The sequence below is a fragment of the Lissotriton vulgaris genome, unplaced genomic scaffold (assembly GCF_964263255.1).
Source record: "Lissotriton vulgaris unplaced genomic scaffold, aLisVul1.2 SCAFFOLD_2700, whole genome shotgun sequence".
Taxonomy (NCBI): domain Eukaryota; kingdom Metazoa; phylum Chordata; class Amphibia; order Caudata; family Salamandridae; genus Lissotriton; species Lissotriton vulgaris.
The window spans coordinates 140,241-166,990 of NW_028241161.1; the positions used below are offsets into that span (position 1 = coordinate 140,241).

Below are 26,750 nucleotides of genomic sequence, written 5' to 3' on the forward strand. Positions count from 1 at the left end.
GCGCGCACGCACACAGAGCCAGCCGCGCGCGCGTGCACAGAGCCAGCCGCGCGCGCACACAGAGCCAGCCGCGCGCGCGCGCGCACACAGAGCCAGCCGCGCGCACGCACGCAGAGCCAGCCGCGCGCGCGCACGCAGAGCCAGCCGCGCGCACACAGAGCCAGCCGCGCGCGCGCACACAGAGCCAGCCGCGCGCGCGCACACAGAGCCAGCCGCGCGCGCGCACACAGAGCCAGCCGCGCGTGCGCACACAGAGCCAGCCGTGCGTGCGCACACAGAGCCAGCCGGCAGTGCGCGCACACACACACACACACACACACACACACACACACACACACAGCCAGCCGCACGCGCACACACACACACACACACACACACACACACACAGCCAGCCACGCGCGCACACACACACACACACACAGCCAGCCGCGCGCACACACACACACACACACAGCCAGCCGCGCGCACACACACACACACACACACACACAGCCAGCCGCGCGCACACACACACACAGCCAGCCGCGCACACACACACACACACAGCCAGCCGCGCGCACACACACACAGAGCCAGCCGCGCGCGCACGGAGCCAGCCGCGCGCGCACGCACACGGAGCCAGCCGCGCGCGCACGCACACGGAGCCAGCCGCCGTGCACGCACACGGAGCCAGCCGCGCGTGCACGCACACGGAGCCAGCCGCGCGTGCACGCACACGGAGCCAGCCGCGCGCGCACGCGGAGCCGCGCGCGCGCGCACACGGAGCCAGCCGCGCGCGCGCGCACACGGAGCCAGCCGCGCGCGCGCGCACACTGAGCCAGCCGCGCGCGCACGCACACAGAGCCAGCCGCGCGCGCGCACACAGAGCCAGCCGCGCGCGCGCGCGCACACAGAGCCAGCCGCGCGCGCGCGCGCACACAGAGCCAGCCACGCGCGCGCGCACACAGAGCCAGCCGCGCGCGCACACAGAGCCAGCCGCGCGCGCACACAGAGCCAGCCGCGCGCGCACACAGAGCCAGCCGCGCGCGCGCTGGCACACAGAGCCAGCCGCGCGCGCACACAGAGCCAGCCGCGCGCGCGCTGGCACACAGAGCCAGCCGCGCGCGCGCTGGCACACAGAGCCAGCCGCGCGCGCGCTGGCACACAGACCCAGCCGCGCGCGCGCTGGCACACAGAGCCAGCCGCGCGCGCGCTGGCACACAGAGCCAGCCGCGCGCGCGCTGGCACACAGAGCCAGCCGCGCGCGCGCTGGCACACAGAGCCAGCCGCGCGCGCGCGCACGCAGAGCCAGCCGCGCGCGCGCGCACGCAGAGCCAGCCGCGCGCGCACGCAGAGCCAGCCGCGCGCGCGCACACAGAGCCAGCCGCGCGCGCGCACACACAGAGCCAGCCGCGCGCGCGCACACAGAGCCAGCCGCGCGTGCGCACACAGAGCCAGCCGCGCGCGCGTGCGCGCACACACACACACACACACACACACACACACACACACACACACCCAGCCGCGCGCGCGCACACACACACACACACACACACACACACACACACACACACACACACACACACACACACACACAGCCAGCCGCGCGCGCGCACACACACACACACACACACACACAGCCAGCCGCGCGCGCACACACACACACACACACACACACAGCCAGCCGCGCGCACACACACACACACACACACACAGCCAGCCGCGCGCACACACACACACACACACAGCCAGCCGCGCGCGCACACACACACACACAGCCAGCCGCGCGCACACACACACACACACACAGCCAGCCGCGCGCACACACACACACACACACAGCCAGCCGCGCGCACACACACACACACACAGAGCCAGCCACACACACACAGAGCCAGCCACACAAACACAGAGCCAGCCGCACAGACACAGAGCCAGCCGCACACACACAGAGCCAGCCGCACACACACATAGCCAGCAGCACACACACACAGCCAGCTGCACACACACACACACAGAGCCAGCCGCACACACAGAGCCATGGTTTTACTAAACATGGTAAACATCTGAGATAATTCAAACTACAAGTCATCTGCCTAGATCAAAGCTCATTGAAGATAGCTGGAAAAGTATTTTACTAGAAGTCAAACTACCCTGTGCTCCTGGCAATAAGCTATGTTGTGTAAGCTGCGCATTCGAGCCTGCCCCCTCTGTTTTAAGTCTAAACTGCCCTCGGAGCATGCCCCAAATAGTTCCGCTGAGGGAGGGGTGTGCGAAGCCTTGGAGTCTCCCGCCTAAACAGTGCACCTTACCTGATGCCGCTGGCCCCGGTTGGCCGCGGTCGGCATGCCGCTCAAGAACCCTGTGGCCACCCGGCAAGGAGACAAGCACCCTATGGTGAGAACATTAAAAAACAAAGCATTTTTGCGTAGTTGACTAACTCGCAGGGGGGAGTTTGAACCTGGCTTACGACTGCACATCCTGTGCTCTACTACTGAGCAACAGCCCCGGTAACCATCGTTTCCCCCCCAAGAGCAAGTTTCTCCAGGCCTTATCAGCCTTTTCCCCATGCTCACCTCCACTGCCTGCGGACTCGTCTTCGGGGGCACCGCCGTCGGCTCTGCCCCCACTCAGCGGTTGGGGCCTTAAAGCCGCCAGCCCTTTTGTCGCGAGGCTGGGTCAAGAAACACGGACAGCGGGAGGGGGGCAGGTTAACGGCAAGTTGTTGGTGTCCCCAGATCCTACTTTAAAAAGAGGAACATCCAATTCATGAAGGAATTCAACGGCCATCTCATCCATGCCAGAAGCGGTGAAAAAAATGCCGATCTCCTTGGCATACTTCTGCAGCTCCCTGTACTGATCGTGGCTGAACTCCAGGTGGCGCTTGTGGTCTCCATATGTCTTTCCCCAGGAGTGCTTGGAGGTGTAAGGTCTCACCAAAGCCTTCTTGTTAAATTTTTTGCTCTTCTGAAATTTGGCGCAATCTGCTCCACACTCCTTCACCATCTTAATCATGTTCTTGGTGATCTGCAGGTCCCCCTGGTGGTTCTGCCCAATTTCGGCAATGATGAAGCAGGGGTGGTCGCCGCCGATGGCACGGCCCGGGCACAGCTGGAACTCCAGAGGCATGGCTGGAGCTGTGTGTAGAACCCGTGGGTTGCTGGTGCTACAGTAGCCGTGAGCAGTCTGAGTCCCGGGCGTGACTGCCAGCCAAGGATCTTCCACAGAGGAGATCAGAGCACACGGACAGCGGGAGGGGGGGGGGCGGAACGGACAGCGGCAGGGGGACGGGAACGGGCACACGAACAGCAGCAGGTGGGGGCAGGAACGGGCACACGGACAGCGGGAGGGGGGGGCGGTGTTAATTCCAAACCGGTCGCGGTCTGGTTGAGTGTTCTAAAGGTTATGTAGGGAAACGGAATCAGGAATCCCTGGTGTCTCTGGTACGGAGACACGGAGGCAAAATGGACGGGTACGTCCAAGCGCTGAAGGAGACCTGAGCTCCCGTAGCGGTGTGTGGAGAAAGCGTCACGTAATCTGGGTAATCGATACGAGGAAACTAAATGATGGGTTTTCTGATGACAATGAATAGGGTCTATGTGGAGATTACTGTGCTACTGCGGAGAACCCAAAACAAGAGTTTAGGAAGGAATCAGTAATGTGAAGGATACAACGGATAGTTTATCCAATTCATCTCTGGGAATAAGGGTTTAAATGGTAACGAAATGGAGAAATTGGTTACATATCATGTTTAATTAAACTTAAACTGTTCCTGATCATCAGGTTCTATCAAAAGGGAGAACAATCACAATAGGGCAGTTGAAATATCGACCTACGCATATACCGTGACTATAATAACAACTGTCAAACCATCCTCAAGGTAGGCGAAGATTCGTTGATGTTCATTTCCGTCTGACAATATTTTGGGAGCTGCTGCAGTGAGCATTGTATATCCACTGGTCAGTATTTTGACTGGATGTTGTGGCATAACCCCGAGAAATGATGGCCTAATCTTGAATGTTTGGGTCGGTGGAGCGCAGGCGAGGAGAGGTGCTGCCATGACAGCCACAATAAGAGAGGCAGAGACACTGTAAAGTCCTGCTGCATGTTGATGCCTAAGAGTGACTACAGCACAAGGCTGTGATGAGGAACCGGTGCCGATACAGCCTAGAAATGGAGAACCGCACTCTCAGGCCCAGATAAGACTGAAAATCACTTCTGATAACATCACTGGATCCCCTAAATAGACTGAGTAACAGAAAAGAGAATATATGCAGCATGATTCTAGGAGAACCCTTAGAATAGCCGGCTCAAAATAGGGTTATTTTAACCAGCCTCATGGTAGAATGAACGGAGCCCCCGTTATCTGCAAGTCAAGAGTTAAAGGTCGAATCTCTCTGATACAGGAGAACGGAGGACCATTACACTAAGTAACTGTAGCAGCTGTTAATTACAGCCATCAATAAGGGAAAACTGACGCACGAAATACTAGCTATTATTGCCTTGGGAACAGGCACAGCTCTGCGCTGACATTTTATCACACCGCACGTGCCAGTTTCCTACTTAATGATCACCAAACAGCACCCTACAGCCCTCATTGAGAGATACGAGTAAGCATATGTGGAGCTTCAGGGTCCCTGAAATTACATTTTCTGGCCAGGATCGCCACACATATTTACTTCTATTACGAGTTAAACCCCTCGGAATGGGGAATAACTATTCAGGCATGGATTTACAGTGCAGCATTCTGTAAGGTGTACCATTTCCAAAAGGTTCAACTAACACCTTTACCACCAGCCTTGAGCCGGTGGTAAATAAAGTGTGACTGCTTCTGCCTGGGGGCGGGGTAGAGTAGGGGTAGCTTCATTCTGGCAAGGGCAATCACAAGCTACCGTGGCAGTCGAAGCCTCATGCGACTTTTTCGGCTAGAATTACCAGCTGGTAAGATCGGCTGTGGCGTGGGACACGGGGCCAGCTGTGATTACTCGTAATTAGGGCCTAAATGTTGTCACCATGCAGTGAAAGTGTTCGTGGATTAGGCCTGTGATAATATTACAGCAGGACATTCTGAAGAGCAATTTAAGATGAATGGTTGTCATACATTCTCATCATTCAAACACATGAGTTACCGTCACAAAGATCCTTTGTTTGTACAGCAGTGAATACCTATATGATTTTTCAAAATATAGTGTAAACGAGGACATGAGGACTGAAGTTTCAAGGTATGTATTGAATTACAGGGCCATATCCAAAACCCGTTTGTGAATTTCGTTCGAGGACCGTCTGTATCCGATGAGAGACAGGCTTTTCTACCGAGGAGAAGCTGGTTTTATTGCATCTAATAAGAACAAGGAAAGGCACGGACAGCGGGAGGGGGTTGGGAAAGGCACGGACAGCGGGAGGGGGGGGGCGGGAAAAGCACGGACAGCGGGGGGGGGCGGGAAAAGCACGGACAGCGGGAGGGGGGTGGGAAAGGCACGGACAGCGGGAGGGGGGGCGGGAAAAGCACGGACAGCGGGAGGGGGGGCGGGAAAGGCACGGGCGGCAGGAACGGCCAGCACTCACCTGGACCTGGACTTCCTCCGGCGGCGGTCGGCCGCAGAATGACCAAAAGAAACCTGGACGAACAAAAAAATAAACCCCGCTCACCGCCTCACTGACGTGATAAAAGGGGCTGGATGAGAAAAAATCTCAGGAACGCCCACGAGTCGCCTCGCAGAATGACGGACGCCTCTCTCTTCCAATGGCTAGCCTCCATTTATGGAGCTAGCCAATGGAACGGAGAGGCAGGACTTTTGTCCATACTGGTAAACAAATGTTTTTGCCAGCGCGAAACGCTGCTTGCGCAGCTGTTCGCCAGGCGAAACCTAAAAAACAGAGACACAGGATATCGATACTCTTGACTGGTAACACAGCTGGGCACTGCCTTCAACTGGAGGAGCATTGCAGTCTAAAGACGGGAGGAAGTCTTTAATAATTTTATGATTAATGCTACAGCACCTAATATGTTATATGGTGAACCTTGAAACAACCCATATCGCCAGATAATGAAACTATTGGTCCGATTTATATTTTGGCAGACAGAGTATTCTCCTTCGGCCTGGAGGAGGATTTATTGACCAACAGAGGGTGATTCATGCTTCTGCTATAACTACTGAGGGAACCAGCCACCAAGGAGTCAACGGGGATGGGATTAGAAGGAAGGGGCTGACAGATGTAAAGTCACATAGGAGATTTGTAATCAGATCACTGGCTTGTATATCAAGTTACATTTTGTAGTATTTAATACTACTCTGTAATTAAAAAATATTCTCTTTTCTTAAAAGACAAGTACTAGACGTATGTCTCTTACACCAGTGGCAGACATCCTCAATCCCTACAGTGAGGCCCAGTACCCCTTGTCTGCCTTGTGACCTTCCAGAATGTGTCTGAGAAAAGAGGACAGTAATCCAAATGAGAGGTCTGAGGTTCTTGGGGGATTCCTATTCTTTTCCAGATCCAGTGAGATCGGATTGTGTAGACTGGTATTGGAAGATGAAGACAGAGTCTGTGGTCTGCTTCTAGCTTAACATCTAGCTAAAGCTGGGGTATCAGAATAAAGATTCAGACGTCAACATTACTATCCTGCTTACAAAGCAGTGCAATCATCCTGATCATAGCCTATCAACCAAGGTTTAACCCAGCAACAAAGAGATCGCAGGCGCATGTAGTAACATCAGATTCATGGTTTGGTTGTTTCCTACTCTAATCTGACTTTCAATTTTCATGAAACATTACTGTCCATTGGTCACCTCCTCCAACGCCTCCGCACACACAGGGAACATTGGCATTAGTTGATGTTGGATGGGGTTTGTCTAAGAAGTTATGTCACCCTTGCTCGTTCCATTGTTTCTAGCACAAAGCCTTTTCTCATTGAAGCATTGACTACGGTAATAGCATCCGGTCCTGTTGACTTTCATGACCCAGGCTAGACAAGATCATGCAGTGGCGAGGAAACGTTTAAGGAACAAAAAAGTAGCAACACTGTTTTAACGATTAACCCAGCGCTCGCTGATTCCAGAGCACCAGGAGTCAGGATTTTGTAATGGAACTCCTCAATTCTGATCCAAAGATTCTGCTTCCAATTTGCAAATCCTGGTGTGCATTTGTCTTTTAGCTGCTTTCAGGGCTCTGATTAGTTTCGAGTTTACTAGCCCTTATGGACCGATATTTGTTTGGACCTGCAGATCCTGCCTGCACATACACTTTTGCATAAAGGCTTACCTTTCAGCTGTCACCACTTAGGTCTGAGGGTCCTAAGATGTGTGGGTTAGAATAGGTGTGATGTGTCTTTGTATCCTCAAAGGATCGAACATTTGAAACTGCGTTTTACATTTTTGGAAATGCCAAGTAGATGTAAAGTAGCCCAAGGGAGCTGTGTTAAGCATTGGAACGGGTAACATGTATTTCCTGTGTTCCTAGTGCAATCGATCTGGAGAAAATAGAACATTATACAGAGGTCCAGGTTTCTTCAAGGTGTGAGAGAGGGCCTGAAATGCTCGTTTAGCCCACAGAGAGCCCTGAGAGTTTTCTGATTGAAGAGAGAAGATGAGATGTATCTGGCCTGGAGCAGAGTAGGCACTCACAGCTTTTGGGAGCCTGGACCCAGCAGTAACTGTGAACTCATAGGCGCTCTACAGCAACAGCTAAGGAAGTTACTTCTCAGTAAATTTTGTTTTGAGAGTAAATTGAAGCAGAGAAGTTGTGGGACAAGCAGAATCTCGTATGCCACTGAGAGCTGCCAGCTGCCTAGTTCAGAGAGACTAGGCATTACCTCCCGTCCCTCCCTCGCCTTCCTTCAGTACAAATGAGGCCCCGCCTCCCACCCAGACCCACCCCCAGCATAAAAACTCTGCCCGCCCCCACCTCCACCTGTTTTTTTCTGTCTCCCTAGTGGAACTTACCTTTCAGCGCCTCCCTGTGGCGGTGCCGGGGAGTCTTCGGTCTGGTTCTCTGCTACGGCGGTGCCCTCTGCAGCGTTCTCCTGGCGGTGCCTCCTCTCCTCGTCTCCCTCGTGGTGTGGGGGCGGAGCGGTGGCTCAGGAATCCTCGGCGGTGTCCGGCGGTCCTCCTGTGGCTGGGGCTGCGTTTCCGGGTCGGGCTGTGTGGCTGCCTCCTCCCGGTATGCTGTCTTCTCGGAGGCCAGGTAGGGCGGGTTTCGGCCCGTTTTTCCTATTTTGTTCCTGCTTGGGTGGTTCTCTTGCCCTGCAGTGCGGCCCTTGGTGCTGTGGCTTGGCGGCGGTTCTCGTGCCTTTGGTGGCTCGGGCTCTGGCTGCCTGGGGTGCGTCTCCGGCCGCTGCTCCATGTTTCCTTAAGATGGCAGTCTAGCCTTCTGGAAAATGCCAAGATACAGAACTGTGACTCCTGGAGATGCCGGGGATTGAACCCGGGGCCTCATTCATGCGAAGCTTGCGCTCAAAAAGGGTGGTGCTCTTGGCGCTTGTCTGCCCCTGGGTCGCTGGGGGTTGTTGGGGCTTGCTGCCTCTTCCCTGCTGCTGGTTCTCCGGTCCCCCTGGGGTGCCCTGGCCGCATGGGCTCCGTATGGGGGTGTTCTGCCTCTCGTGTCTGCTTCTGTTGCTTGACTTGGATGAGGCTGCTCTGTCCAGTGTTCTGGGGTTCGGCGGGTGGCTTCTGTGCCCTCCCATCTTCATCCTGAGGCTCCTGTTCGGGGCTGTTTCCTGGGATTTGGGGGGTCCTTCTGCCGCCTTTGGCGTTGCGTAGGGCGCTGGGTTCTTGTCATGACTTTTTCGCTGAACTCCTGCGCTGGTCGGGGGTTGGGGGGGCTTTGCTCTTTTCCTGCCGGGCTGGAACTGTGGGGTTCTTTCTTTGCTGTTCCCGGCCCTTCTGATTAGGGCTTGACCTTCGTGCCCGGTGTGGTGTGTGGTGCTATGGGTGTGGCATGCGTTGCCCGTGCGTGGTGTTTTTCCATGCTGTTCCCACTGTTGTGCGCTGCTCTGTCCACTGTGGCCTGCCCGGCTGGCGATTGCCTGTGTGTCGTGCCGTAGGGCGGTCTCTCCTCTGCCCTCTGTGTTCCTTCTGCGCTGTGTTGATCCTGGAAAGTTTTCGGGTTTCTTTGCGCGCTCGGGTGGTGTCTGGGGTTTAGCTTCTTTGCTACTCATCCCTCTCTTCCTCCAGTGGCTTTGCTTCTTGGTGGTGGTCGCCCCTTTCCTCCCGTTGTGCTGCCGGACTCTGTCCTGGCCGTGCTGCTTGGTGGGTCTGATGTTCTGCTTGGCTGCTGCTGTTGCGCTGGTTGGCCTGTTCTCTGCTTCTTCTGTGCCCTCCTTGATGTTGGGTTTCATGGAGTTGGCATCGGCGGCTCGTGGTGGCTGGGTGTCGCCACCTTGGCCCTCTGTTTGCCTTGCCTGGGATGGGGAGTTCTGCCTTTCCCGCGTGCCTTGCACTGGGGCCTTTCCGTTCTCCCCGCTGTGGGTGTCTCCTCTGGCTTTCGGGTGCTCTTGGTTTTGGCCTTTTGTTCGCCCTGGCTTGCTGCCTCCTTTTCTGGGTGCCGTGCCCTGTTGGGTTCCTGTCACTGCTGTCTGGTCCATTCCCTGTCAGTGGGTGGTCGTCTTTGGCATTTCCTCCTCTGTGTCTGCGGGACATTTCTGTTGACAGGGTCCTATGTGCGGTGGTTCATGGGTGCTGGGTCAGCTTGGTGCCGGTTCCTCCGGTTCGTTGGGGTTCCTCTGCCGGTGCCCGTCTCCGGTTCCTGCTGGGTGGCTCTCCTGGACTGGGTGTCCTGTTTGCTTGCCTTTTGTTCCCTCTGCTGGGTTCCTGTCGGTGGGGCTAGGGTTTGGGGCCCGCTCCGTTTTATTGCTGGGGCTGTGGTGTCCGGCGGCTTTGTGCCTGTTCCGGTTCTCCTGGGGGTCTGCTCCTGGCTTCGGCCCGATTTTTTTGCTGGGGCTATGGTGTCCGGCGGCTTTGTGCCTGTTCCGGTTCTCCTGGGGGTCTGCTCCTGGCTTCGGCCGGTTCCCTTCCGTGTGTTGGCCTTTCGGCGGCTTTTCCGCGGGCTCTGCGTGTGGTATGCACGTTTTCTGGGTTGCGTCCTTCCCCTTCGGCCTCGGGCCTTCAGCCTGGGTCTTCCGGCATGTCCGGTTGCTCTCGTGGCTCTCCATCTTACGGCAGGGGTGTTCCCTCTTCCTTCTCTGGTCGGCCTCTTGCGACTTACGGCTGGAGTGTCTTTTTGCTCGGTCTGTTCAGGAGGTCCTTTGTGGTTCTTCTGGTGTTCGGGCTTTTGGTGGCCCGGGGTGTGTCTTCGCTGATCCCCTCTCTGGGCCTGGGGTTTGTCGGGGTGCCGTCTTCGGGCTGTGCTCGGCCCCGTTCCCTTGTCCGGGTGCCTGGTCTCTCTTCCTTCGTGGGTTTGGGCCTTTTTGTCCCGGGGCTCCTTGGGCGGTCCTGTGGCTGCGGGTCCTGGGGCGCCTGGCTTCTGTGGTGTTTCTGGTTGCCTGGGCTCGTTTTCTTCTTCTCTGCCTGTCCATCTGGCTCCTGTTGGGTTGGTCTCCGGGGTCTGTTGTCCCTGCTGCCCTTGTCGGTCCGTCCCCGGGGGTGCTCTCCTGGTGGCTCGGCCGATGTTGCCTTCTGGCCGGTTGTTCACTGGCTCCTCCGGCTCCGCTTTTGGTGGCTTCGGTCGCCAGCCTGTCCTTGGCTTTGCTGGGTTCTGTTTGGGTTCCGGTTCTGGTTCCTGCTGGTCTCCCAGGGGTCCTCTTGCTGACGGATTTGTGGCGTTCGGGCTTGCCCTGGTGCCCTTTCGGGACTCTCTGCGGGGTCCGTGGGTGTTGGCTCAGTCTGTCGTCCGGTGGCTTAGTCCTGTGCCGTGGTCGGGTTGGTCCAGGTTCTGGTCCTTGATCCTTGGTGTCCTGTGTCCTGTGTCTGTGGACTCTGGTCTGGGTGCTGGGGCTGTCTGCTCTCTGCCTTTGGTGGGTGGCCTGTGTGCTGGCTGTTCTGTTGTGCTGGGTCCCTCCTTCCTCCTGGGGTTTCTCGCTCCCTCCCTGTGTCCAGCCTGTTGGTGGGTCGTTGGGGCCTCCCTGTGGTGGTCCTGTTGCGGCGCCTGGGTGGCCCGGTTCTGGTCTCTGGGCCAGGGGCCCGGGTCTTGGGGTGGTCGGCGGCTGGCCCTCTCCTTGGCCTCTGGGTTTTTCTGTGTGCCTTCCCCTTCCCCCTCGCTGCTTTTCTGCTGCTCTGGGCGTTTCTGGTGCGGGCCCTGTGGGTCTGTTCTAGGGGGTTGGTTGCTCCCTGTTGGCCTTGAACTCCTTGTTTTCCTCTCCTGTCCGGGTTGTGTTGGGCTCAGTGAGGGTTCCTTCCTGGGGTTCCGTGCCCTTTGATGTTCCGTGCCCTTCCCCTGGGTTCTGTGCGGGGCTTGCCCCTGCTGCCTGGCGGTTGTGCGGCTGGCCTTGGCTGGGTTGGGGGTTCTCGGCCGGCTGGCGGTGGCTTGCGGGCTTCCCGTCGGTCCTCCTCTCGGCTGTCCTGTGCTTGGTGTTTGCTGGCCCTTTCGGCCCGGGGTTCTGCTCTGGTGTTGTTCCCTTGGTGCTGGCCTCCTTTTTGTGTAGCGGTTCGCTCCTTCTGGGGCTCTTCTGGGATTGTCGGTGGCTCCTCTGCGGGTGCAGGGGGGCGGCTTTCCTGCTTCTTGGTGCTACTGGCTTCCTTGCATGTTGCCTGGGGTCTGTTGCCTGGTTTTCTTTACCGGGTCTGGTGTGTTTGATTCCCTGCCCTGTCGTGTCCTTCCCTTCGGGGTCTTTGCTGCTTGTGTTGGAAGTCCTGTCCGGTCCGCCCTTTGGGCTCATTTGGGACTTGGGTTGCGACTCTCGGCTTTTGGGCCTTGTTTTTTGGTTGCTGTCGCCCCTGCGGGGCACTTGGGGGTGTTTGGGCCCTGTCTTGTGCGTTCCCTTCTGTCTGGTCTGTATGGTTCTGCTGGTTTTGGGTCCGGTTCCGTCCCTTGTCCCTCCGGTGGCTCGGCGTTTTCGCTCTGTCATGGGGTGGTTTTGCCTGTGTTCTGTCCTGCTCCTTCCTTGGCTGTGGGGTCTCGTTTGCTCTGTTTGGCTGGATGGCCTCTTTTGCTGTGGTGCCTGCTGGTTGTGGTGTCCTTCCGGGTGGTGGACTCTGTTTGTTCGCTTTGGTCCGACTCCGGTGTTTGCCTTCCCCCGCTCCGTGGGGTTGTTGGTTTCGGTCCACAGTCTTGGTGGCTTTTCCTCTGGTGGGGGTTCGGGCCTCAGAGTCTTGTCCTCTTTGCGAGGCCAGGGATGTTGATCTGCTGTGTTTTGGGCACTGTTTTGTGTTCTTTGTCACTCAGTTGTCCGTCCCTGTTTTCTTCTGCTTGCTATGTCCTCATTTGTACTGAAGGAAGGCGAGGGAGGGACGGGAGGTAATGCTTCCATTTCTAACGATAATGGCATTACTCCTAGTCCTACTCCCTCGCCTTCCTTCAAGGACCCTCCCTCCCTCCCGGTGCGGTTCAACTGAGTGCTAGCTCGGCTTGTTTGTGTACAGGTGGAGGTGGGGGCGGGCAGAGTTTTTATGCTGGGGGTGGGTCTGGGTGGGAGGCGGGGCCTCATTTGTACTGAAGGAAGGCGAGGGAGTAGGACTAGGAGTAATGCCATTATCGTTAGAAATGGAAGCATTCAATCCTGTCTGGTCACTTGTGGCTATTGGCCTTAAAAGTTAACCCCGTCCTGGTGCAGGCTGCCAGTAAAGGAGTTTAATTGCACATGAAGGCATGTGCACATATTTTTCTTACTAAAGAAATTTATATTTGTCTCTCCCTCATATTCTAGAGATTACATTCTTCGCCTCACAAGTGTCTGTCGCTGAGAATGCAAACCCTTCAGTATTCTGCCTAAGAGTTGTTAGTGTAAAGTGACGTGTTATGTTCTATTGTGTTCTTTCGTGCTAAATTCCTGGGATGTCATTGGCTTTAGGTACATAGAGAGTATCTCAATTCACCTGTATTGCATTACTGTCAAAGGTTTTCTTACCCTTTTATTACCGCTGTGAATGTTCTTCATGGGACCACAGCACATGACATTTAATGGTATCGTGTGGTGGTTGATCCCACTGACCAATGTGGCACAAACATTGAGTAGTTTGGTTGCAGGACAGTCTTAAAATGTCCACAGTTGATTACCACAAAGGTACTGACCATTCCTCCTGCAGGATCGATCGTGAGTGGGGCCACATGGAGCGGCATTGAAGGGCTTAGATACCTCATGCATTTATATCTGCAATCCGTGCCCGCTCCTGTGCCCAGAGGAAGAGGTGCCCTGCTCCATACTGAGTCCAAGGGTCCTGGAGAGGCTGAGATACTGATTACACAACATTTAGAATTGACTTCGCCTCCATATAATCTTCTGCTCTTTATGTATGTGGTCTAATCTTATATCCAGGAAGGACCATTTAACACTTTTGTAATAGTAGTGTACGTTACCATTACATTAGAGCTCCATTGGATTGAATGCTTCCATGGGTTAATTGAGTAAATCTGTGCTTGATAACTTCATAAGCGAAGGTCAGTAATAGAAATGTGTGTTCATTATTAACCTGTTTGTTTATATTTTTATATAGTTACTTGTAATTAGTAGTCAAGTCCAGTCAGGAAAATCTTATTCGCAGCATTTCTGCCGTATAAAATAATAAATATACAAATACTATTCACAATAGAAGCATACATTAACATTATTTAAAAGATCTACAGTCTCCGATGATCAGTGCAATAGAGCAAACCCAATCAAACAGTATCTTATCATATAAAAATGTTATGTATGTAAAGAACTTGTGAATAACGTTTTCAAAATGTCAATTTTACTGTGAACGTAAATTGTATTTCACGTGTTGATCTGTTTATGTTTCACTCCCTAGGATGCGAAGACTGTATTGAGCAGGTACAATTATCATCTTTGATTAACTCACCATATCAAAACATTAAAGAGGAGTCATTAAAATGAATGATATCACACTTTAGTCTTTATGTATTTTTGCCCCTCGTGTGAGCCCATTTTCAATAGCTCACTATCTTCTAGGTGCGAAGAGCAATGAGACCATGCTTACGTGGAAACACGCCATTTTATATTCTATTTTACTGTCACCTTTATGTGCCTCTGGATGTTTTGGTTTTTTGTTGCTTTCGGTTTCCTTTACATTCCTGCACTAATTTCCACTTTCTTAATGTCGTCCATATCTTACTTTTTGCTTGTTTATATTGTTTTTTTACTTCTGTCTTTTTCAACCTTCATTTATACTTTACTCTTTTTCTTTGTTTCTAGTCTATCATTTGCCATTGTTTTTCTTTACATCTTTCTTCAGTTTTCTGTTTTCTACATTAATTATTCCCTTGGTTTGTGTTTTTCCTCTCAATTTGCATATTTAAATATTATAAAGCAGTATTTAAATATCCATTGTATGGCTTAATGGGTTGAATGGTTGCTGCTGAACCATGCAGTATTCTAAAGAACTACAGACTCGGGCTTCCCTTCTTATGGCTTTGGGAAATTAAATAATAATAAAATGGTGTATAACCCTAATTATTACAGCACCTAGAAACAGTAGAAGTGTGTTATGATGACCTATATAATGACACGTTATTAACAGTAATATTAGTCAGTTTTCTAACATGTACTTTTTCTTTACTGTTTAACTTTGAGAGCATTGATATATTATCTACTCACATTTACTAAATATCATATAAATCATTAACATATTTTGTGTTGTACAGATCAGTTGACAGTTCGATTCTCTCCACTTTATACATTCTTTGTCCCTTTCTGATCTTTGTACTGTATTGAAATGTAATGTGGATTTGTAGAGCGTGAGCGTGTCACCCATGAGGGTACACAGGCGCTGAGTAGGTGCGGGCTATGCAAGATGGTTCAGTTGAAGAGCCAGGTTTTCACTATTTTGCAGACCTCTGTAAGAGGCGTGGCTGTCCTAATGTGCTGGAGGAGGTCATTCCAGGATTTGGCTGCCAAGTAATAGAAAGCCCTGCCTCCTGTCTTGCTTCCGTGGATACAGGGATGTGTGTGTGTGAGGGCGAGTGATGTCGAGTGGAGGTTCCTGGTTGGTTGGTGGAAGTGTAGTCGTGGCCGAGGTATGTGGGACCCAGGTTGCGTAGTGCCTTCTAGGCGTGGGTGAGCATCTTGAACTGGCAGTGTTTCTGGAGAGGGAGCCAGTTAAGTTGCTGGAGGAGAGGTGTGATGTGCACGCAGCGAGGAAGGTTGAGTACGAGCCTGGCTGCGGCGTTTTTGATGGTTTGCAGCTTGTGCCGTAGGTGTGTGGAGGTGCCTTAGTAGAGGGCTTTGCTGTAGTCCAGTCCTTTTGTGATAAGGGCCTGGCTAACGGTCTTTCTGTTGTCAGGAGGGAGCCATTTGATGATTTTTCTGAGCATGAGGAGTATGTGAAAGTAGGCGGAGGTGAGCGCAAGGATCTGATGTCTCATGGTAAGGGAAATGTCCAAGATGATGTCCAGGTTTCTTTCGTGGTCGGAGGACATGGGGTGGGGCCTAGTTCTATGGCTGCATCTCATTTCTTTATGACAGTATAGATTCTCAGTCATATACTTCCCTTTGGGAGATCCTTCTGTTTATTCCATTGACCCAGGTGAACTCCTTATGCATTCCTTCACGATCAGAGGTCATATAATCCTTATTCATCTCACATCACAACCAATACCAACTCGTATCTTGCATAGAAGTGGGTCATCTTTGGTGGTTCTCAACACAACCACAGCCGGACACCATCAGACTGCAGATTAAGAAGTGCAAAAAAACATGTTTTAAAACAAGTCAGCAAGCACTTTCCATACCTGCACCCAGGTTCTGGAACAACATCTCTATATTCTCTGATTCCTCATTGACTTTATTCTTGTCCTTGACCAAGTACTGCGTTTCGCTTCCTTTTGGCTAGGACCATGCTATAAAAATACCATATACATACATACAACTCTTTTTGTTTCTGCCTTGGTATTCCACTCTTCGTTTTTCTCTGAGTGAATACCCCCTATCCTCTCCCTGCCTTTTTAGGTTTCGACCTGGCGAGGGGCACAAAGTGCCCCTCCCAGTTTGAAAACTTGTGTCTTCAGTAGGGATGTCGGCACAGCCTCTGCCTCTCATTGGCTAGCTCCATAAATGGAGGCTAGCCATTGGGAGACAGAGGCTGTCAATCGCGCTTTCTCTTGAAAACGCGATTCGGGGGCGTTTCTGGTGCTTTTTTAAGCCCCGCCCCTTTGTCCCAGGCCGCGCTGCGATTGGCTGCCGGCCCGGGACACCCCCGTGACGTCATTCCCGGGCCGCGCTGTGATTGGCTGCCGGCCCGGGACACCCCCGTGACGTCATTCCCCGGGCCGCGCTGTGATTGGCTGCCGGCCTGGGACCTTACTCGCTGTACACTCAGCCATTCCAGCTGAGCCCCCGCAGCCTTGTGTGGATGGGGTGTCCTCACTGGCAATGTAAACGAATGACCTCACTCCTCTCTATGCCATGTGCTGTTTACCCTCTGTGCTTATTTGCAATGCTGTCGGCATCTCCTCCTTCCACCCTGCAACAATCTTTCAAAAGCAGCCCCCAGGTTTAAATGCAAATTTTGGATTAAACAAAAAGACCGACCAGGAAAAACGCGGAAAAAGGTTAACTTTTGGCAATCCACTTCGCTTCAGGGGGAACAGTACACGTGAATGACTTAAGGGAAGTTTATTTCACCAATAATTTTAAAGCACTGATGCTTAAGGTTAACCTTTTTATCACAACTTGCCCTAGCAGTCAAGTAATCTTTCGAAACTTTAGAACACTGGACTTAAAAATCTCACGGTAAGTCTGAATTCTTCCCGGAAGTCGCCTGAAGCCCCGACCTTTATAACTTACCACTGCTGGGTAAGTGACAGTACATGGGGCTTATCTCACTCTCTGATGCCAGATAAGAGGGGACGTGAAGTGAAACGGAGCACTCGAGGCGTGCAGCAGAAGACACGCTCAGCGTCAGCAGAGGATTTCCTGTTGTCGGGAGTTTTCGTCAGTGAACCCTCGGAGGCAGGAAGTGTGACTGGTGCGTGTTTTCACAAGCTGGAGGAAGTGAAACGAATTAGTTGGTTTCATGTTTGTTTTACTTCCATCTGCCAATTATTTGGATCGAATGATAGTGATGTTAGAAAGAACCCTCTTCCAACAAGTGATTGCAAAAGAAAGATGATTGGAGCACGACATTTGAGTTTAGACCAATGACAGAGGACGCAGTGGGCAATTACATCACAACCTCGGCCTATAGGAGTCTCCCGCCTTCTGCACTCTTCCGCCTACTTGCTCCGCAAAGCTTAGGCCAGTCTACTTTTGCGCAGCTGTACTCCACACCGACCCACTGAGGCAGCAGCGACTCTACTGCACCGGGGCTAGCTAAGCTCACCTGCTGGTTGTGTTTTTCTGCTAGCCGAGCCTGACGGTGAGGTATAACCGGTGCAGTGGATCACCGAGGGGTGTGTATACCATGCTTTGTGATGTGCCCAATTTCTAAAGGATGGATTGCTGCAGCTTTTGCAGGTCGTTGACCATGGTTTATACACTGGGTATCTGCTATACACCATTATTATATGCAAAGGTTTTTGCGAATATATTTATTTGAATTATATTTCAAAGCGTTAGTTGGGCGGTGATTAAGTGATCCCTGCAAAGACGGGTTTTCTGCATGCATTTTAGCCAATCGCGCACTGCCTCGTGAAGTTGAGTTTAATACAAAGTAGTGGTGCAACCATAATGTGGCTTAAATCTGGTGCTTCAATGGCGTTCTCCTTGTAACACTTTATTGTTTTTTATTTTTCTCGTTACTGCTCTGGTTTGATATGCATTTTTACACTCCGTTTGTTTAAACTTTGAGTCTTGTTATTTTTGTTTTGGTTGCCACCCTTCCCGACCTTGTTTTTTACTCCAGAGGCTGCCTCCCCCAGTGCGAGTGTTGCCCGCTTCCCTCGCTGCTGTGCTGTGTTTTCATCCTCCTTTGAAGCAGGTCTCTCCGGGGATTTCTCGGGTGACTGTCTTTTGGCCAGTCTTAGATGGTAAAGCTATTGGAACTTGTGCATTCTGTTTTTATTCACGTTTAACATGCCTGTTTTTCAGATCTTCTGGTCCCCTCGTTGTTTTCCGAGTCTTACTGAAACGTTATTTTTATGTGCAGCACTTAGATGCGTTTGTAATCAAACCAGACTTTCAAAATTCCCATGCGTGGGCATTTTCTTGCCTTACTTGTATGGAATTGTATACAGAAACGTGCAAGAAACTGGTATGAATTTAAAGGCCCGGTGTCCCCTATTCTGGCGTTTTTGAAGTGTGCACTGCCTAGGTTTAATACTATGTGCTGCCCTGTGTTCTCACCGTAGCACGAGCCTCGGGGTGTAAACAGGCGGTCACAGGAGGAAGAAATACTGCTGGGTAGGTGCTCCGGACTCCTTTAAATAGAAATGAATCTCCCCCAACCCTGGTGTCCGGTGTAAATACGTTCTCTTAAAGTGCCTGGTAGGTTCACGAGATTCATGTGGATGAACCAAAACTTGGGGATACATGTAACATGGTATGAAAAAATGTATCGTGATATTCTGTCAATGCAAGTAGGAGGGCGGAGGTGGTACTGTTTATCAAGTAATGAGCATGGGCGGGAGGTTTTTAGGTTTCGCCTGTGTGTGTGACTGCTCCTGGGTGTGTGTGTGTGTGTGTGTGTGTGACTGCTCCTGGGTGTGTGTGTGTGTGAGACTGCTCCTGGGTGTGTGTGTTTGTGTGACTGCTCCAGTGTGTGTGTGTGTGTGGGGGGGGGGGGGCTTTGGGTGTGGCTAGCTCTGGGTGTGTGGGGATGGGTCTGTGTATGTGTGTGTGGTAGTAATTGCTGTCTGCTGAGGTCGTCCGTAGGGTACAATAGTTCTCACATTTGCGAGAGGTTAAACTATTGGCAATGTAAACTTCTCCAAAGGCGAAACCGTTGCAATATAAATGCTTGTTTTTATTTCCTAATATTTATTTGACTCCATGCATAATTACTCTTCTATCTGTCTTTCTGTACCTTCTGAGCAGATGGGAATTTCATAGTATCTCCAATTGTCTCTTTCCAAGGTATGAAAATATGAAAGATCAGCAAACAGACTTCTGTACCTTAGCGGAGAAGAAAGGGGAGGCGGAGGAGGAGGAAGTGGAAGAGGAAGTGGACCTACAGATAAAGATAATTGAATCATTGGGTGAGAAACCACAAACTTGTAATTAGTGTTAACTATAAGAATGTCTAGTAAACTGTGAATGTCTAGATTTATCAGCTAACTCTGACTGAGCATATGAAAGGTAATGATGAATGCCTTTCTACCTGAGCCTCGCTTGTAGTAAATGCTGACAGCCAGGTACACCTTTGAGGTACAGGAGTGATGCAATGACTTTGGAGTTATATTGTGCAGCCCTTCCATTTCTCATCAGTAAGAAATCCAGGCTTCAAATTTGATTCTATCAGTCTTTCAAGCCACAGATTAGAGCTGTTTCCAATAGTTGTTTCCTTAAGTTAAAATCTCTCAGTAAGAGGCTCCATCTGGTTCCTCAGGACAATCGCAAGACCATCATCCATGCCTTGGTTACTTCCAAATTTACTTCACATATAGTCTGTACCTGGGTCTACCGGCTTACTTGCTGCATCGCTTGCAGATCCTTCCAAATACGGCAGCACGTCTGATTTTGAAGATCCCGGCTCGCTCATCTGTAGCTGCCTCCTTACGCAGTCTACACTGGGTGCCCATTGTCAGCCCCAATACATTCAAGGCCTTCATCTTCGCTTATGGAGCCTTTCAGCAAAAAGGCCCTTTATATTTAAGAAGTAGATGGTCTGCTACCACCAGGGCAGATCGTTGCAATCCAACACTCTAAAGCTTCTGCGCCTTCCCAGGGTTCGCAAGACAAGAGGTGGCCGTTCCTTTTCATCTCTGACTGCCAAACTCTGGAATTTCCTGCCGAATGCTCTGTTTCGCTACTTCAGAATCCGTTTTTCGTAAACTATGAAAGACTTTTATTTTTAATGCATAGGCTTTCTATATTGAGGTCTGTTACTTCTTGTTTGTTCCGCGCTTCTGCCGCTAGCTCCGGGACCCTTCTTCTGAAGCAACCCCATGCTTTACAAATTCTATTGTATTGTATCAGTGGGTGGTGCAGGCAGCAGCAATGCAGCAGCAAGATATATGCTTGTCCGTTGGAGAGAGAAGCCCAGTGTGTGGCTTCATGTCATTCAGCTCAGACTCTTTACAACGTTTCCCCCTCAACATAAAGTGGGTTGAATCCGCAAGCTTCACTGACCCACCCCACACTGCCATGATATGGGGATGGCAGACTTCAGAGAGTGGTCCCGCCTTCAATGAGAGGAGAAAGGTGCTAGTGCCATGGACACCATATCGGAGCAGCTGCGACCCCTGGCTTCCTGCTTGTGACCCCTGACTTGCTCCCTGTGACCCCTAACATTACCTTTCCGACCCCTGGTGTGACCGGTCCCATAGGCAGTGGCAGGAACTAAAGGAAACATGGTTATATGTGCCGTTTACTTTTTATCCTAAACTGGGGCATTTTAATTCATTTGTTTATATCCTCAGTGTCTCTAGAAGGGAGTTTCTAGGAGGAGGCCACAGATACAACTGAGTGGGCCCCCTACAATGTGAAATCATGAGGATGATGCACATGTGTATTTCATAAATATATTAATTTATTGGTCAATAAATTAATGCAAAAGGTTTCTAAAGCAGTTTCTAGAAATAAATTTGTTTATGTACTGTGTGTCTGCGTGCTTAAAAAATAGATTAATATCTGCTTTAGACTCCTGTTGCAATATTTTATTAACCTTGCATTTAATATTTATTGTTTAATTTGTTGCTTGAGCTGTGTCACTACAGTAATGCCATTATGTCAAAGGTCATCCAGCAGCCCCTTCCGTAGCATCACCAGGGTAAAAAATAAATGTGCCGTCACTTCCTGTAATGTCGTCAGCAGCTGAATGTTTGGATGATGTCACTTCCGATACTCAATTTTGTGAATCAACGCCAATGACTAGTGCGCGTGAAGTCTGAAATGAAATCACAAGTGCTGCGAAACGAAAGTTGTACTGCCTGCTTGAATGTAGAGAAAGCGGGCTATAATTCTTGGCTGTGCTGAGAAGCTTGAGACCAGTGCTTAATTTGTGCCGGTGCTTTCCGGTGCTTAGCACCGGCACTTATAGGTCAGGGCCGGGTCTACACAGGATATCAGCTGCTGCCTGCTCACACACGTCTTCCCAGTGGCGGTGAAGAGCTGATCGTTCAGCCATAATGGGACACTCCGCATACTGCTCTGAGACGTGCTGCCAGCAGCTACTTGCTGGGCTCAGTAAGGTCATAAATAGTTAGAAGATTTCTGCTCTCAGCTCTGGACCGGCTGAGAGAGCAATGTAACAAATCTGCACAGCCAGGCTACCACATATATATTCCTGTGGCGCTGCGCGATGACACACTGCTACAATGTTGCGATTCTCCCACGTGCAGCTCTGGCTGTCACCCTGACGTCACAGGCGGGCCCTTCAGGTATTGTGCTAGTACTTGCTGGCGCCATGGTGGACCGTCGTCACATCCTGTCTTAGGGAGGGGGAGTTCAGTTTGTTTAGGGAGGGAGATGGCTGGTTGCTAAATTTGCCGCCCGCAAACCATTCATAGCTTTCGCAGTTCCTGCTGCAGCTTGCACCGGCCGAGGGACGCAAAGGAAAGAGTCAGTGACCCGAGTTGCACCAGTTGTTGCAGGACAGCCTGTCACAGGACAGTACCGCGCTGGACTCATTGAACAGCCGGGACGACTCTCATCTCAATTAGGGAACGTGAGTGTTAAAAAACAACTTTTGCATTTTCCTTTATTTGCCGTTTTTTTTTTGTTGCTAAATGTCAATACAGAGACATTTAAATACTTCCTGCCGGATTCATGTGTACTAAGCGAGGGAAAAAAAATAATTTACTCTGAATCCCCACGGAGGCCTGGCAGAGACGGGCAGGGGTCATATCGAGAGCTGGTTTCACTGCTTCCCCCTCCCCCCGGCAACCAGCAGCACACGGTCCATTAATCCAGCCTTTGCAGAGGTGAGCAGCCCTGGAATTGCCGCTCGCATCCTCAAAGTAAGTCAGTGCCGAAAGTAATCTGCTGAATTAGCTTGATACAACTCCAGCCGCTGCATTTCCAAGAGACACGTGTATTTTTTATGGGGTGTTTATGTTGTTTCACATTCGTGAGCACACCTCTGATGCACGACTACAGAGGTACTGAGTGTTTAACTCCCCACCCGCCTGCTAAACATACAGCAGGCTCGTAATAGCTGCAGGCAAGTATTTGTGAAAAAGGCCTCATTAACCCCACAGCGCCTTATGGCAGAGTCCCTAGAGTGTGAAAGAGCACGGATGGGCGCGAATCCTGCCAGAATGTTCTGCAGGTATTTGAGGGACGAGCGGTGACTAATGTAAATATACCCATAAAAGCTCTTATTCGCCAAACAGTTCACCCGATGACATGGGATCTCTACTACCTTACCCTGACCTACTCACTGCTTAGGGGACATCCTTAGGCTGCTTGAAAACATATGAGATTAGATTCAGAGAGATAGAAGGGAAAAGAGGAAAAGGGAATGTTGGGAAAATTTGATGTTCGTATAACAATATGTTATTTTACGTTTACTTTGAAATTCTGTTGGGGAACAGAAGTGTAAGGGAGTATAGGAAAGAGAGGAATGTTCTGGAATATTGGGTAATGAGACATAGGGGTGGCGCTCTAGGCGGCTGTTTCATATTGCCTTTCCTGCACTGCCTAAGGACGATTCAGTATGCAGAATTGTATATATAAGTGTAGCAGTAATTGTGAAAGCACCATTTTCAACATTGACACACAGTATTACTACACGGGCCGGAAGATATATTTGTAAAGCTTCTCCTCTGCCTTGTAATCCCACGACCGGACCTCCTGACAGGTGGTCCACCGAAGGAATTATTAATTGCCCTGCTGAAGAGGACACATAACGGCGCCAGAGAGAGCCCTTTAAATCAGCTGGGTCTCTCCCTGCCTGAAGAAACTAATTTAAGTGTTGCAGCGAACTACTGTATTGTTTTAGTTTGGAGGGGAAGGTGCTGTGGAATCGCTGACTCAGGCTGGCAAGGATGGCAGCCGGGCTCAGAGCACGCAATATTATAAGTCATTACGTGCCATTACCAGCCAGAATACAGCACTTCTCGCAGACTTCTCGCAGTGAAGACATGCTGCTTAGCTCTGGTGTCGTCTCTGCTCAGGCACACACACACATTCTGTAATTCAAGTTCACTTTTAAGTTGTTATAGGCTTCTTATGTTTTATATTATGGTATATTTATTAGTAGAGCGCTTGGGCAGTTGTGTAGTGTGAGGTACTCTAGGTGCTTATGTGAAGAGCCAGCGCTTCAGCTTCTTGTGGAACTCAAGAAGTGATGAGGTGGCTCTGATGTGTTGAGAGTTGTGGATGTCAGTAGACCCAACAATGGAAGTGGGTGGGGCCACTGAAGGAAGTGGGTTCGAGCCGGGAAAGTGGGTGTGGCCTGCCAGAAAAATGTTAGCACCTGCACTTCATATTTTACAAATTAAGCACTGCTTGAGACACCTGCAGCTGCTAACTCGTGCTAAGGTCTGGAAAACTAAATGCACAATTGACCGATTTCACATTAGGGAGAAGTAACACATTTTGCAACAATTGCCATTGGCTTCGCATAGACAGCAAACACACTTGCCCTCTATGATATGGCAGCCGGAATACTAAGTACATAAAGAATAGGCAGCCCTATGATCATGTTTTACAATTTAATGCTGTCCATATCTGTTTATGCCGCTTCCAAAGTTTACCAGCGGCCACTGCTGTGCCAAGTGATGCGTGACGTCAGTTCCCATACATCTCTCAGATAGTCTTGCAGCCAGATTTAGGCGAGGGCTGTCCCATGACTCTCCTTTCAACAGCTCGCCTCACTGGTCTCGGGCAGAAAATGTTCCCAGATATCCACCCAAACTGTGGATAAACCCCGGGCGTATGGTGGATATTATTCATTGATTTTTTTTCCCCTTAAAGCGGCAACTTCTTTGGGGCCCGTTAATCCTTAAGTTATCCACCTATAGCCTGATGCATGAAAGAATTTCACGCTCACAAAGCCTACAGTGCACTGTATCTCTGGCCTAAGTGCCGGGTTTGGTGAACCAATGGTTGCACAGAGGGACTTGCAGGATTGACCCTTCAAGGTCTCCCAGATGGAGCTGAGCCAGTTCTAGAGGGGCCCAGACGGACATATTCCTTCCTGGTTGTTGATATCTATATAGAAGTCCTAGAGGATGCACAGAGAGGCTGATGGATGTTCAAGAGCGGTTTAGAAGATGCACTTCTGTTGAACATTGAGAAAACCCTCACCCATTACCTAGTGCAGATGGAAAGTGCCATGACTTGCGGAGTCCCTATAAGATCTTCTGGATTTACCCGCTCATTTTCACAGGTCTAGTGCACCTGTACTCATGTGTGTTGTGGTTGTAAAAAGTACGCATCAACCTTGTTCCTCATGTTCTTGGAAGCCGTGTCCTAATTCTGAAAGGAGTTTCTGCAGTGGGTCACATCTGGTTGGGCTGGTATAAGGTGGGATGTATGGCGTTACAACGCATGCAATCACAGCGTATGCCATCACAACGCAACTATGACAACGCAGGTGCCATTACAACGCATGCCATTACAACGCATGGCATTGCAACGAAGGTGCTATTACAAAGCATGCCATTACAACGTAAGTATAAGTAAGTATTTAATTTTTTAAATATTTAAATATTTTAAATATTACATTTTGAATATTAATTTAATTTTAATTAAATTACAAAAAGTATTTTTTTTAATTATTTTAATTAAATTTAAAAAAAATATATTTTAGTAGTAGTAGTATAAATCTTTATTCGGTAAAAATTTCACCATAAAAGAATACATTTTCAACAATTATACATTACTTTCTGTTAAAAGAAAAAGAATAACAACATTGGATAAAACCTGGCACAATAAAATTCCCGGTTAAAATGAAACCTACATATTTTACAGTACATTGGGTGTTTAATGTGGGGCCCGGTTCAAACATTCTCATCAATACATTGTTATCTAATTGATAGGATGACTTCAAAACTATACTAAACTCAGCATAACATACGGCCAATGGGTGCCGACTATCTGTTTGACAGCGGCGGGGTTTGCTGCTTTAACCTCCTAATACGGGTCAGCCATGCACTGCCCAGGAATTTGGCCACCCCGCATACCATGACAGTGGAAGTTGAGTCAGAGCTGATGACTCGTAGGGCCATTCTGTGGCACCTCAAACCCAGCCCCTTGCATACTGGTTTTAACCATACCTTCCTGGCAGTTTTATATGCGGGGCAGGAAAACAGTAAGTGCGCCACAGACTCCTTCGGGGCCGCGCACCCAGGGCATGGGCGCGGAGGGCCATCAGCATTAGACCACCCCGAGGTAAACTCATGCACTGGAAGGGTCCCATACCTCAACTTTAAATGAAGGGCTCCTTCTAGAGGCTTGGTTATGAGGTCGAGGAAGGGTTCCAGCTTCCTGGACCATTTAACCTTTAGGAACCGCTCTGTAAGTAAGCCCCCTACCCCGCTGCGTATTGCCTCTGCCTGCACCCAATCCCAGTATAACTTCTTGATCACTGGTTTGGGAGGTGGCATTTGGCTCTCCCACACATCCCTTAGGCCCAATTGCATCACCAGCTGCCTCACATTGTGCAGCCACCTGGTCTTATTACCGGTGTCTAGCAAAATTAATTCATCCAACACAGCAGCATAGTTAGCGAGCTCCTCGGTCCTTCGCAGCCTCACCCAAAACAGTAAGGGGTGCAGCCGCACTTGCTCTTTAATGGATCGCCTGCCCAGATCAAGCCGCAGGGGAATTAACGGAGTGGAAACGGGAAGAGCCACCAAGTCCCTAAAAAACTTATTTTCCGCTGCTACTAGCTCTGAAACATTTTCAAACGCCCACAGCTCTGAGCCATACAGTGCAGCCGGGAGTATCTGGCCCTCATAAATTGCCATAACTGGAGCCACGGGTTTGCTCGTTGATTCCCGATGCTTTCTCAGAGTCACCCCTGACACTCTTTTATGGCTAAGTAACATTTTAGCCAGGTGGTCCTTCCAATTCATCCGACTATTTACCCGTACCCCCAAATAGTCGAATGATTCTACCAACTCCAAGGGTGCCCCATTAAGTGTGAGATTGTTTCTGAATCTTTTGGAGGGTGAGAAAGCCATGAGCTTAGTTTTCGAGGTATTGATGGTGAGTCCTCTATCTGTACAGAAGGTGCTAAAGCGATTTAAAAGCCTTTGAGATCCCACCGGGGATTTGGAGATCAGTAAGGTGTCGTCCGCGAAGAGTAGAGTGGGGATTCGTTCCCCCGCCAGGGATGGTGCGTCCACCTCTTCCCCTCTCAGATGATCCACCACACCATTCACAAACAGGGAGAAGAGGGTCGGTGCCATGACACATCCCTGGCGCACTCCCCTCCTCACGGTCACCCTTTCTGTTAACTGGCCCTGAGTGCCCCATCTGATCCTCTCATAATTCCCCTCGTGGAGCCTGATGATGAAACTCAAAAGGGGCCCTGGGAAGCCCATCTTCTCCAATGCCTCCCACAGCCTTGCTCGAGGGACCAGGTCGAAAGCCATCCTGAGATCTATGAAAGCCATATAAAGGCTGCCTCTTTTGA

General features: G+C 50.7%; 1 protein-coding gene across 1 annotated transcript in view; it reads left to right on the top strand.

Moving 5' to 3' along the window:
• LOC147672097 (E3 ubiquitin-protein ligase TRIM39-like) overlaps positions 1-26,750 on the top strand; it is a 136,863-nt gene that overhangs the window by 45,299 nt on the left and 64,814 nt on the right. The window contains exons 4-5 of the mRNA XM_086948036.1: positions 13,860-13,882; positions 19,079-19,200. Coding sequence (XP_086804162.1) covers positions 13,860-13,882; positions 19,079-19,200 — 145 coding nt within the window. The remainder of the gene's footprint in view (positions 1-13,859; positions 13,883-19,078; positions 19,201-26,750) is intronic.